This window comes from Anoplolepis gracilipes, chromosome 4 (genome assembly GCF_047496725.1).
Source record: "Anoplolepis gracilipes chromosome 4, ASM4749672v1, whole genome shotgun sequence".
NCBI classification, from domain to species: Eukaryota; Metazoa; Arthropoda; class Insecta; order Hymenoptera; family Formicidae; genus Anoplolepis; species Anoplolepis gracilipes.
Genome location: NC_132973.1, coordinates 6,050,788 through 6,064,224, shown reverse-complemented (window position 1 = coordinate 6,064,224; position 13,437 = coordinate 6,050,788). Strand labels below are relative to the sequence as shown.

Sequence of the window (13,437 nt, the reverse complement as noted above, 5' to 3'; positions counted from 1 at the left end):
TATATAATGAATCATTTTTTTATAACAAAAGTATACAGCTCTTGTACATACATGTTTTACAGAGCAAGTAATATCAATTATATTTTATCAAGGAATAAGTCTGAGTATTTTATATACAATAATGTAATTACGTAATTCAATTAGCGTGCAGGTACTATGATGTTCGGAGATTTCGATCGTAATGCGTTAATTCCGCCTTGCAGAGAGCAAACTCCTACGACATTGCACTTTACTAGAAAATCTGCAAACTATTGCAGAAAATAGTTAATTTCTTTTCACAATTCTCTTTAAATATGATTACTTACTAATTCCCTTTAACATATGATTACTTACTAATGCATTATTTTGATCGTGCGGTCCAATAATTACAACGACACTATTTTTATTATCCATCAATGGTTTTGCATGCGGTCCGAGTGTCTCAATGTGAGTTTGAGACAACTGCACACTTGTGAATGGAATATTAATGCTGCCCAGAATAGCGCCTCTTTCGAATCTGTTAAAAATTATCAATTTAAAGAATAAGAATTTTAGTTAATAAAATTGTTATTAGCTCATATAAATACTCACTGTATATTGCTACGCACGTCGACCGCTATAATTTTGCTCGGTGAGTTGTTGTAAAGATTTAAAAAATCGTCTACATTTATTCTCGGCATTCTTTCAGTTCCCGCTTCAAGTTCAATCCAGTTTGCATCCTGCAAATCAATCAGTCTTATAATACGTACAAAATTAAAATATATTAATGAGATTGTTATTGTATATACCTTTGTTGTATTATATTGGTGTTTTCTATATGTGATGCTTGCGGGTGTATTTTGGTACATAGTCATGGAATCTTTAACGCACAGTTCTATGTCAATCTCGGGCAAATCGGAGAACAGGAGAATGCACTCATTAAAACCTGACATTAATAAAGAGTCTCTCAATTGCTTCAATATCGCTAATCCAACCAAGAGAGGAAATGACGAGTCTCCCAGCAATAGTTTATCCCACAGATGTAATATCTTATGTAGTGGAAATACATCTAAAATATTAATAATTTTTAGATGTCAACGATTAATAATATGAAAGGATTATATAAACAGTGAAACTTACGTGAAAACATTGTTAGGAACCATGGTATCGCAAACAGTTCTGGTACAAAGTTTATGGATTTTAAATGATTCGCTAACTGGGGATCGTGGAATGCAATAATTTGAGAAAACTTCCCTAGGTATTCTTGTATCACTGCCGAGTTGTCTTTTAAGAAGAATTTGTGGAGATATTTTGGTATAAAGGCAGAGAGACATGCGAATGCTCGAGCTAAAATATAAATTGCGCGATAACTTTTATCATAATTAAATCATCATAATTATGCATAACGGATAATCGTACCTTCATTATTAAAATTCAAATAAAGAAAAGGCGCTGTCAGTGAATCGAGCCCTTGCCAATAAACATAATGCGAATTATTCCTAACCCACGCCTTTAGTAATCTCTGCAATCGTTCATGTCCAGCGCCAGACGATAGTAATTCACTATACTGATGACATCTCGGTATATCTACCTCTATCTGACAAATTATCAGTGAGATATATTTATATACATATCGAGTAGAATTTTTTTTACATATAGCGGTCGTACCTGCCGATCAGTATGAGTGGGTGTTTCCTTGTCGATCATATCGTAACGTTTCTTTATATCGCCGGTGATACCGAGCAAAGCCGCCCATACTGCACCCCTTACTGGAGGTGGTATATCCTTGTGTGCTTCCTCGATAATTGCCTCTTGAGTGAGCGGATATACCTGCAAGAGTCTGTCAAACAGGACTAGCCTGTAAAACTGATATTCTGTGTCACGTTCTCTTATAATTAACGGCAATTGGGACGCGGCATTTGTCAAGTCTTCCTGTGCCTGAACCCGCATCCTACAATATATAATACATTTATAATAATTATATAATATTGAAATAAGTGGAATTGAACGAAAGTGAATATACTGACTGATTTGTTAACCAAGGATAATTTGCTATATATGGAATATGAGCTAAACGCTGGCGAAGAGTTTCCATAGGAACTTTTACGATCCTTATATCAAGTAAGCTAGCAGTATCCCTTTGACCAAACATTTGGCCCAGTAATATGACTAAGCTAAAAAAGAAAGTTTAATATTAGATAAAATCATATTAAATTTTTATTTCAATAATTATTATCTAAACATATATATATATATATATATATATATATATATATAAAATAATTACTTTGGGATAGATAATATAGGCGGCCTTGATCTAATGAGACCCTGTTTTTTTAACTCCACAGTAATATCTCCACCAGCCAACTGCCACAAATAGTACAACTCGTCCATTTTTCTAACGATAACATTTTTATAGATATTTTCTTCTGTCTCTCGTGCATTTTTCATTAAATACTCTGCGAATATAGGTAATTCCAGTAATTCTTCTGGAGTTTTACGTTTAACAGGATGAATTTGTAGACATGAATCTACAAATTCCTTTAACTCTTTTGACAGCTTCTGCATGATACAAAAAAATATATAACATTAGACTGTATCATATTATATATAATTGTACTATCAAAAAATGGATTCATACTTCATAAGTGTGGAAATAATTATTTTCTCTGGCAAGACGTTCAAATATACTTGTATCACATAATATTAAGCTCAGAACTTTCCTTAGACACTGGGACAATTTCACACCTGACCAAATAGGTTGTCCCAATAACTGTTCCGCTATAATCATTCCTAGCGACCATGAATCTACCTTAGCTCCACTTAGACTAGGATTTAAGAATACTTCTGGTGCTGTATACTTTGGAGAACTGATAAAAAGAATATTGTTTGAAATTCTATCCAGCATTTAAATTTATTAAATTATTGATAAAAAAGAATATTTTAAATTACCCAATTGGAAAAGATACATTCTTTCCACCATCTGTCATATAATATAATCCATAATTGTATAGCTGTACATCACTGTTTCTCTTAATCAGAATATTATCTGGACTTAAATGCCTATGTATCAGATCTAGTTCATTCATGTGTTTTAATGCCAAAAGACATTGAAAGGATATCTTGATAATCTCTTCTGTACTTAGATCATGTTTGGTACTTAATGGATCTCCACTGTATTCTGCGACAACCACTATTCTTTCTATAAATGTATATAGAAAATAAGAAAGATATATACAATATGCAAATAAATTTATAAAATTGTATTATATTAAGACTAACCATGCTTGCTTCTAATTATATCAAGATAAGGGGAAAGATGAGGATGGTAAATGGTCTTTAAGAACTGTGACTTTCCATAAATAGTTATAGAGTTTGGCGTGAGTGGCAGACCATTGCTTCCGCATACTTCCACTGGATGACTTTGTGCGAAGAAAGTCATGCCTCCTAAGCATCGCTTTTCGTTTTCCAAAAGTGCAGGACACATGTTTGTATGTATAATTATTTATAAAATTCTCAAATTATTTGTGCCAATTCCACTGTTTTGGCTCAGATTTTCTATCACTCATATTTATTGCACAAAGAGTTTTATGCATAACATTCTCTTTATGACACTTCTAAGGTAGAAGGTAAAAGATCCGCCTCCTCTGCTCATCGTTTACAGTTGTCACTCAACAAAATAATGCATATATGCATAAAAGCATAATTGATGAAATACACTTACAATAACGGCACCAATCGATACATCAGAGAATTGTTCTTATCAGCGAATGATAACAATGACAAATCTCACATGATATATCATATGCTAATAAAAATCATGTACCATAAGATGGTAAGAACTCTATTCAAGAAAGACTCGCGTTCGGTTTGGGCGCTTATGCACTGTAAACGTCATTCTATCTTTCTTTGACATATGTTGAGCAACAAAGAGAGAATGACACTTACAGCGTTCAACGTTCAATGAATGCAGCCATAGTGATTGATATATAAAAGCGTCAGTCGAAGATTTATGATTAATTTACGTCAAATACATCAAAGTTCGAAGAAAGCAGAGAGGAAAGTATTACAAGAATAAGTTTCTCCAATTCTTTTTCTCGTTGAATCTCGAGTATTTATTGTCCCATCTTCGATGAATCCGAAGTAACGTAAGTACTCTCGTCACGATATTTGTGATGTATAAATATAGTTTCTACTCTATCTTGAAAGCAACTCTCACAATCCTTATGAATATTAATCATTATTTTCTAATTATTCTTGTTTTCACTTTTAAATTTATTATAATATTTTGTCGTACATTAAAGTTAATATTTTTGAGTCAACAATCAACTCAAGTCAAATTAAACAATATATTTGTATATATCAAAATAATGCAAAGAGATATCATGATTAAAGATATTGTGCATTGTTTTGCTACAAAAAAATTACACACTGAGAAAAAATGTGCAAAAATAAAAGTTCAAGTTATATCTACTTATCGTACTTTGTTGATGTATTGCGAAATACATATTTATTTACACTTTGTTTTACAGAATTTCATCCTCAGAGTATTTTACCGGGACATTTATAATGTCTTCGGTCCAGCGTGCATTTGCTCATAAATTAAACAAACAACATGCCGCCGATGTAAGGCGACAGATTGCTACTTCTACTTCTTATTCGCGTGATTTATCAAAAAGTGGGAGCAGTGTATCAGGATTTTCTTCCACGGTGTGTAGGCTCTCTTTAAATAGGACATCTTAAGATATTATATCTTTTACGTCAGAGTAAATTAATATTTTATCCCTATATAGATGTCTTTATGTGAAGTATTAGAACCACTTGATTATGAGGAATTCTTAGCACAACACCAATCAGTGCTGGACCGTGATCCCTTAAAACCGATATTAGATTTTCCACCAGGGGATGTCGAACTGAGAGTCATAAACAGGAAGATTCGAACAGAAGAGCCTGTAGTTCCACATGAATCACTGTAAGTAAAATATAGTGTTATTAGTGTTATTAGTACATTCAACTATTTAAAATCATTGATAATAAAGCAATAAAAAATAAAAAATTTATTTTAATTGACTTTTAGAGATACTGTGTCACCTTATGTGAAGAGATGCATTGAGAGCTTTACTTCAGATTGGATGGTAATACATCGCAAATATAAAGGGAGAATCTCACCTATTGCTAGAGACAGATTGCTTCAGGATACACCTAGACAAGATTTCGAGGTATGCTGGAAGTTAAATTAATTTGTTTGTAAATAGTATTTAAGAATGAGAAAGGATTTATTTTAATCAGGTGGATCAAGAAGATACAAATGGCTGTGGATCACCGAATGAGGAAGATGATTTATCGAACTCTGGAGATACTCCAAGAGGATCTTGGGCAAGTCTGGATTTGCGTCATTCGCAGCATGATCCACTTTTACCAAGTTTATTAGATCGTGTCTGCCTCGAAACTATTGATCAGATGAATGAGCAAAAAAGATTGGAGGATCGACAGGTAGATAATTGCTACAAGGCGAGCTTGTAAACGTTATTATAATCGTCGTTAATGATACGATCAAATATTTATTTTAGGAAGCTTTATTTCCACTTTATGCTCCTCCAACATCTTCTGACGATGAGTGGCAAGAAATTGGCGTTGCCCCCGAACCTACAGAGCCTTTCGCTCATAAAATTCTCGTTAAATGTCTGCAATTAAAGTTAGAACTGGAAGTAGAGCCGATATTTGCGAGCCTTGCATTGTATGATGCTAGAGAAAAGAAAAAGGTACAATATTTTGTTTATAATTTAAGCCTATAGCTTTAAGAATGCTTGATATTAATTATAAATTATTATATTTTAGGTGTCTGAGAATTTTTATGTTGATATGAATTCCGAAGGATTAAAAAGAATGCTTGGAGGACACATCGCTTATAGTGATGCGAGTACTTTAGCCAGAAGTTGTGTTTTGAGTATCAGTAAACCTAGTCCCGATTTGTTTCTTGTTGTACGGTTGGAGAAAGTATTGCAGGGCGACATTTCGGAGTGTGCTGAACCTTATTTACGCGAAGATAAAAATAAAGATAAAGTAATAAGACAAGAAATAAAATGTCACGTTTAAATCAACATTTCTTAATATAGTTTTATCTGTTTTTATATTTTTATAGGTCAGAGCTGCTGCTGCAGCTGCGTGCGAACGTTTGGGTCGCTACAGAATGCCTCTCGCGTGGACTGCGATTCATTTGTCCGGTGTAATTGGAGGCGGTGGTGACGCAGATAGCACTGGCAGTGCTGGTTCCTTAGACAGAAAATCAGGTAGTTTGGAACAGTGGCGAAAGAAAGTGGAACCGCCAACAAGGCGAGGTTCATTGGAAAGACGGAGTTCAGACAAAAGACGCAGTTGGTCGCCGGACGATTTCGCCAATTGTCTCGATAGCTTTAGGTTCGTATATATAATATTTCTACGAGTGAGATATCGAACAATCTGAATAAAATCTTGATATTCTTGCAGACCCATCACTTTAACTGTCTCAAGCTTTTTCAAACAAGAAAGTGAACGACTCCGCGATGAAGATCTCTATAAACTTTTAGTTGAACTGCGGAAACCTGGTTCTAATTTAAAACGATTAAAATGCTTACCAGGGATATTGAAATTGGATCTCAGTCCTAGACCAGAGGAGTTACCCAGGTGTCTAGATCCTGATCTCAGGAGATTAGTTCCGTATCCAGACGAGAAGAGTCGACCTGTTAAAGAAATACTCGAGTTTCCAAGCGAAGTTGTTTCACCAGATTTAACCTATCGTAATCTTCTATATCTTTTTCCCAAGGTGTCAAATGAGATTTGTGACTAAATATTTTCTGTTAATCATACAATATTAGAATTATGTTATATCATTTAATAATTATGTTTTATCATTTGTAGGAAGCGAATTTCAGTTCTAGAACTGGTTCAGCCCGTAATATCGCCGTAAGAATTCAACTTATGGGAGGTGAACAAGAAGCTGATGCGCTTACAGCTATTTTCGGCAGATCGTCGTGTCCCGAAATGACGCACGAGTACTTCACATCTGTATCATATCACAATAAGAACCCGAACTTTTATGACGAAGTCAAGATAAGACTACCCGCGGATTTAAGCGCTAAACATCATTTGCTGTTCACTTTTTATCACATTAGTTGCCAAAAGAAAGCAGAACAACCGAACGTTGAAACGGCAGTTGCTTACACAGTAAATTTTAATTAATAATTAATAATGAAATTAATAATGAAGTTATTAATACAATCAATATACGTATAAAAACCTTTATTTGTAGTGGCTACCACTTTTAAGAGATGGTCATCTTCAATCAGGCGAATTTAGCTTGCCTGCTATGTTAGATCCGCCGCCTGCAAATTATTCCTACATCGCACCTGATGTTCTTCTACCAGGCACCCGATGGGTGGACGCTCATCGAGGAGTTTTTACTGTTATATTGGAACCTGTTTCCAGCGTTCATCCGCAAGATAAATATATCGATAGGTATAATAATATATTATTTTGTTTCGTTTAAAGAGTGAATTAAAAGATGTCTAATATACATAATTTTCATATTACAGATTTCTATCGTTATGTGGCTTTCTGGAAACTGGTCAAGTTCCGCCTCGCATCGGCGAAGCGGGTATGGAATCGGAATTGAAATCAGCTCTCCTTGAATTAGCGCGCGCCTCGCATTCCGCTTTGGTGCGATCTCTTCCTCAATTGCTGGATCAATTGCTGTGTCTTCTCGTACGACCACCAACCTTACCATCTCAACCATTGAACGTTGCCGCTACCATTTTCGAGGCTCTAGGCTTGCTCGTGCGAAATATTACCAATCTGCCGGATGGCCAATTGGATGCACATGGAAGACATGCGCTTTTGGCCACATACATCGCGTACCAATGTTCTCTGCCAAGTATGTCTCCTGGCGGAGGCGTCGCGCGAGCACAGAGCAATCCTGATCTGCCTCTGGAAGATTTGGAGATGGAAATCCATTCGCGTGGATTAGATAGAACTGCATCCATGCGACAGGAATCCCCCTCGATCAACAGTCATCCTACCAGAAGACTTTTGCACGAGGAACTCGCTTTGCACTGGGTCGTGTCTACTGGTCAGGCACGCGAACTGGCGATAACTCATTCCTGGTTTTTCCTGGAGTTGATAGTGCGTTCGATGGTCGTTACAATGTCTGAGACGGGCTCCCTGGAAGCTCCACGGAAACTGAGATTCTCACCACAGTTTTGTGATGATGTCGCAACACTGACCGCCGCATTGACATCTGAGGTGATATCACGTTGTGGTAAAGAAATACGCGTGGCGTCCAACTTGATATCGAGCCTCGGCAATTTTCTCGCCGATCTATTGTCCGTGATGGACAGAGGATTTGTCCTATCGCTTGTTCGTGCCGCTTGTTGCTCATTGTCAGACGCATCGATGCATATACCCGATTCGGCGGCATTGTTTGCCCTGAAACTTGATCTTGTGAGAACGGTGTGCTCACACGAACACTACGTGGCGTTGAATCTTCCTTTCGGCACAGGCTACACTTCGGGTTCTGCCCCGGCATCGCCAAGTCCGTCAACCGGCAGCTCTGGCAGTCTGATCTCTACGCTCGTGCCCGGGGATAGAGTTAGATTCTCGGAACTTAGCCAAGAATTTAGACAGCAACACTTCTTGGTCGGTATAATTTTATCTGATTTGGCGAATACCCTGGAGATACCAAATCCGATGCTGCAGAATAAAGCTATCGGGAGCATACGGTATCTTATGAGTTGTCACGATGCTGATTCGCGATATTCCGATCCTGCAGCGAAAGCTAGAGTCGCTGCGCTTTATCTTCCGTTACTCAGTATTTTAATGGATGCCTTACCTCAACTCTATCATTGGGATTCCAAGGACAAAAGTGTTTATACGGATGAATCCGGATCGATTACGCAATCAGTAGCTTTGGCCATTGCTGGTGGGGCATCGGCGGACACCGCAGGAAATCAATGCCGCGTATCTTTAAGCTCGGAGGCTACTCGACATCTATTAATGTGTGCCTTATGGGTACTCAAAGGATTGGAGCGAACCGGATTAGCGCAATGGTGTTCCGAACTCAGTGCAAGACGTATTCTGAGTTTATTGCAAGTACTGAATATTGCTACCGCAGCTTTCGAGTATAAAGGTAAAAAAGCGCTTAAAAGATTGCCACCTCAAGCTGCGGCCACTAGTGATATTAGATCGCGATTGGAAGACGTGATTCTCGGTCAGGGAAGTGCCAGAAGTGAAATGATGCTGCGAAGAAAGGAAAGAGTAACCGGCGACAAGTTGAGATGGCGCAAGGACCAAATGCCTTACAGGTAAATAATGTTATTTAAATTATAGTTAAGATTGCACAAATTAAAATATATAAATATATAAATAAAATGTCACTAATGTTGATTCTTCAAGATCTTGTGAACAACCAGAAGGTAGAGCTGTAGAACAAGATGCTCACATAGAAGGAGCCTTAGCAGCTGAAGCTTCTCTTGTTGTATTAGATACTTTAGAATCTGTAGTTCAAGCTGATGGTGGTGGAGGTATTCAATAATCTTATTTAAATATCTCTATTTAAATATATATATAAGTTAGATGAATTTTCACATGTCTCAAATTATTTAGGAGCGGTCGTTGGAGCAGTATTAAAAGTACTGTTAAGAGCGTTGGCTAGAAACCAAAGTACATCAGTGCTTCAGCATATGTTCAATACACAGCGAGCTCTAGTCTTCAAGTATCATAGTGCATTATTTGACGAGGAAAGCGAACGCTGTGGGGATTTATGTTTAACATTGCTCACTCGATGCAGCTCACCACTAAGCGCTGTCAGAAGTCACGCAGCTGCAAGTCTATACTTGCTGATGCGACAAAATTTTGAAATTGGGAATGTAAGTTGTCACAGTGACCTCGACATCAGTAATTTATAAAAAAAAATTACTTTACAATTACTTATATTTTTAGAATTTTGCACGCGTCAAGATGCAAGTCACAACGTCCTTGTCCGCTCTTGTTGGAAGAGGAAGAGCTCCTAGCGAAGGAGCACTACGTAGAGCATTAAAAACAGTGCTGGTATATGCTGAAAGAGATACAGAGCTTGCAGATACGAGTTTCCCCGAACAAGTCAAGGATCTGCTATTCAATCTTCATATGATCCTTTCTGATACTGTTAAAATGAAGGAGTTTCAAGAAGACCCTGAAATGCTGTTAGACTTAATGTATAGGTGAGATTTCGATAATAATAATTTGACTTCTTAAAAATATTAATAAACTATAAATTATAAAAATAATAAAAATATTGATAAACTATAAATTATAATAAATATTAATAAGGTTTATATATCTTATAAATTTTAGAATCGCCAAGGGTTATCAAGGATCACCCGATCTTCGACTGACTTGGCTCGCAAACATGGCGCAACAGCATATGGAAAGAAAAAATCACACGGAAGCAGCGATGTGTTTGGTACACAGTGCCGCACTGGTAGCGGAATATCTTCATCTATTGGAACCTGGTGGCGGCGGCCGGCCCGTAGGAGCCGTTGCTTTAAACGCCGTGTCACCAAACGCTTTAGAGGAAAGCGCCGTGGGCGATGATGTGCTGGCCAGAAGGGAAGAAGGACTTTGTTTAGGTCCTGATTTTTCAGAAAGCGGATTGGCAGGATTATTGGAACATGCGGCTAGCTCTTTTCACACAGCTGGAATGTACGAAGCTATTCCAGATGTTTATAGAGTGTTGCTTCCTATAGCCGAAGCTGCACATGACTACAAAAAGTTAGCCAATATTCACGGGTAAGAAGATTCAAATTATTCTATAATTTATGGAGATGTTTTCAAATTGATATGAAATTTTTGTGTACTTGTGTAGTAAACTTCATGAAGCGTATACGCGCGTGGAACAGTTGGCCGGCAAACGCGTCTTCGGCACATATTTCAGAGTTGGTTTCTACGGCGTTAGATTCGGTGATCTTGCCGGTGAAGAGTTCGTCTATAAAGAACCGACTTTGACGAAACTACCGGAAATATTTTCGCGACTCGAGAACTTTTACGCTGAAAGATTTGGCGCGGAAAATATAGTTATAATAAAGGATTCGAATCCTGTGGATCCTAGCAAATTGGAACCAGACAAAGCTTACGTGCAAATCACTTACGTGGAGCCGTATTTCGAAGCGCACGAACTCAGACATAGACCTACAGTTTTCCATCGGAATTTTAATATAAGTAAGTGATAATTTAGATAAACTGTTTTTATCATTGCAAGTAATTTTTTATTTCTTCTTCACGATGTTATTTTTAGAACGATTTGTTTATGCGACACCTTTCACTCCTGGCGGCAAGGCACACGGTGAGCTGCGGGAACAGTGCAAACGAAAAACCATATTAACGGTGGCAACACATTTCCCGTATCTGAAAACTAGAATTCGAGTCGTAGCTCGGAAACAGATAGTTCTGAGTCCTATTGAAGTGGCAATCGAAGATATACAGAAAAAAACTGCCGAAGTACAGATTAATCATTCATGTTATAAAATAACATAAAATATAAATAATATAAACCTTGATTTTATTATATGTAATATAATGCACATGTTGTATTTTTAGGTAGCTGCTGCGACTGCCCAGGAACCACCCGATGCAAAGATGTTGCAGATGGTTCTTCAAGGTTGTATCGGTACGACTGTCAATCAAGGACCTGCCGAGGTAGCGGTCGTATTTCTGTCCGGTTTACGCGAACAGAATGCGCAGCCAACTAGATTGCAGCACAAACTTCGTCTGTGCTTTAAAGATTTCCAGAAAAAGTGTCTTGATGCTTTACGACGTAATAAGAATCTAATTGGTCCTGATCAACGAGATTATCAGCGAGAACTCGAAAGAAATTACCAAAGATTGACTGAACGATTGGCACCTCTCATCGCTTGGAGGTAAGAGATTTTTATTAGAGAAATAAATATCTTTTTTTTTGTTTTAATATTTCATATTAAACTTTTTTTACATTGTCATTGTAGTGGACCGTCTTTAATTAATCAGCAAACTGTACCGGCAACCTCGCCGCGTTGGTAATGAAACACTGCCATAAATTACCAAAGACAACTGTATTCAACTATTAATCATGTAAGATTGTCATTTATATACGGCTGATTCTACTTATCCTATTGTGAGAAATATCCGTTAAATCCTTGTTTTATATAACAAAGTTATAAAACTATCTTAAATTATTTTTAAAGTAAACGTAACTTACAATTAGTTAAAAGATTTATATCTATATGATTTATATATTAGGTTTAACTGAAACATGAATCAAGGTCGTTATTCTGTAGAAGTCTTAATCGATGTTTTATTTGAACCTAAACATATATTATGTTTTACAATATTTAATAAATTAATATTTTTTTGTTATAAAAAAAATGGTATGAAAAATTTGTGTGAGAGATTTGCAAATATGTTAGTATTGAAGTCTTAGCAATTAAATGTTTGTAAAACAAGGATATAACATTATTTTATATATAATAAAATTTTATATATATATTCTTGTGAGCACTTAAGTATTACAAAATGCTGTGACCATTACATGAAATGGATTTAAATATGAGCATTCATATTTAGAGAATTTATACTTTTTTTTTAATGACTGATAAATGTGTATATATATATATGTGTATAATCGTTTTAGCTTGATAAATTTCTCATCGATTTATTTACTTATTTATTATTCAATATCAAAATATAATATAAAATAATTTTATTGTTGTAAGTACTTAAATCTATGAATATTAAAACTTAATGTGTTTATTATTGAATAAATATTTGATTAATTAATTAATTAAAGTAAAATTAATTTTAAAAAATTAATTAATTAATCAATTAAGTTATTATTGTGCATCTTATAAAACAATTTCATTCTGTTTTGTTGCTCGTCAACATGTGTATTATATCTTGATCACACATATTCGTCCGTAAATATAAACCTTGACATTATGTTATGCTTATCTTCATATTTTATGAAACCGAGCGTTGAGTATTTCTTATGAACAAAAATAATTTTCAAATTAGACTAGATTAGATAAAATCTGAATTAGAAGTGTGCCTGTTCAAAAAAGTTCTTCAATTACTTCGATTTTACGATTGTAAACTTGTGTATGACGCACTCGGTTCATAAGATGTAAACTTATAAAATAAATATTTTGTGTAATATTATATAATATAACAAACAAGAAAAACATTTTTCTACAATTTTTAGATTTGTAAGATTAAAATTATTATATGTTCACAGCACTTGAGCCTTGCGTAAGGTCGCACTTTTGTATTTCTTGAAATATTGGAAATATATACAAATTTTGTACACAGATTTTTTACTACTTATGCTTTTTGAAAGATAAGGAAAAAGTAGAGCAGGTAATATCTTGATTTAATTAATAGATTTTTTTATCGTTTATTATATTCTTTTAAACATTCTCTGCTGTTTTATTTTACATA

The 13,437-nt window shown here is 35.6% G+C and overlaps 2 protein-coding genes across 3 annotated transcripts; one reads left to right on the top strand and one right to left on the bottom strand.

The window, feature by feature from the left end:
* Nucleotides 1-2: 2 nt before the first annotated feature.
* Nucleotides 3-3,673, bottom strand: LOC140664579 (TBC domain-containing protein kinase-like protein). Its single transcript, XM_072889788.1, has 12 exons — nucleotides 3,241-3,673; nucleotides 2,911-3,160; nucleotides 2,600-2,828; nucleotides 2,246-2,520; nucleotides 1,986-2,132; nucleotides 1,627-1,909; nucleotides 1,378-1,555; nucleotides 1,099-1,305; nucleotides 768-1,027; nucleotides 571-698; nucleotides 334-496; nucleotides 3-248 (listed from the first exon to the last, which is right to left on the bottom strand). The coding sequence occupies exons 1-12, from the start codon at nucleotides 3,443-3,445 to the stop codon at nucleotides 141-143; spliced, it is 2,433 nt and encodes an 810-aa protein (XP_072745889.1). The 5' UTR covers nucleotides 3,446-3,673; the 3' UTR covers nucleotides 3-140.
* Nucleotides 3,674-3,875: 202 nt separating this feature from the next.
* On the top strand, nucleotides 3,876-13,309 carry Zir (dedicator of cytokinesis). 2 transcript variants are annotated; one of them, XR_012046614.1, is made up of 21 exons: nucleotides 3,876-4,106; nucleotides 4,491-4,668; nucleotides 4,752-4,930; nucleotides 5,036-5,177; nucleotides 5,248-5,451; nucleotides 5,529-5,720; nucleotides 5,797-6,021; nucleotides 6,101-6,375; nucleotides 6,445-6,760; nucleotides 6,856-7,161; nucleotides 7,247-7,452; nucleotides 7,530-9,293; nucleotides 9,385-9,512; nucleotides 9,595-9,857; nucleotides 9,931-10,190; nucleotides 10,324-10,758; nucleotides 10,835-11,187; nucleotides 11,264-11,466; nucleotides 11,566-11,885; nucleotides 11,970-12,075; nucleotides 13,235-13,309. XR_012046614.1 is itself a non-coding variant. In XM_072891617.1 (20 exons), the coding sequence occupies exons 2-20, from the start codon at nucleotides 4,528-4,530 to the stop codon at nucleotides 12,022-12,024; spliced, it is 5,967 nt and encodes a 1,988-aa protein (XP_072747718.1). In that variant the 5' UTR covers nucleotides 3,876-4,106; nucleotides 4,491-4,527; the 3' UTR covers nucleotides 12,025-13,309. The 2 variants fall into 2 exon arrangements, 1 of the variants encoding a protein (XP_072747718.1); XM_072891617.1 differs by having other exon boundaries at nucleotides 11,970-13,309.
* The last annotated feature ends 128 nt before the right edge of the window (nucleotides 13,310-13,437 follow it).

Excerpts from the sequence above, each read along its gene's own strand:
- LOC140664579 (XM_072889788.1), bottom strand. The coding sequence starts at position 3,445 with ATGTGTCCTGCACTTTTGGAAAACGAAAAGCGATGCTTAGGAGGCATG. Across the intron at positions 2,521-2,599 it reads ATTATTTCCACACTTATGAA|AAGCTGTCAAAAGAGTTAAA; the intron begins GTATGAATCCAT and ends TGTATCATGCAG. Across the intron at positions 1,306-1,377 it reads TTTGAATTTTAATAATGAAG|CTCGAGCATTCGCATGTCTC; the intron begins GTACGATTATCC and ends TTTATATTTTAG.
- Zir (XM_072891617.1), top strand. The coding sequence starts at position 4,528 with ATGTCTTCGGTCCAGCGTGCATTTGCTCATAAATTAAACAAACAACAT. Across the intron at positions 4,669-4,751 it reads TATCAGGATTTTCTTCCACG|ATGTCTTTATGTGAAGTATT; the intron begins GTGTGTAGGCTC and ends ATCCCTATATAG. Across the intron at positions 5,452-5,528 it reads AAAGATTGGAGGATCGACAG|GAAGCTTTATTTCCACTTTA; the intron begins GTAGATAATTGC and ends TATTTATTTTAG.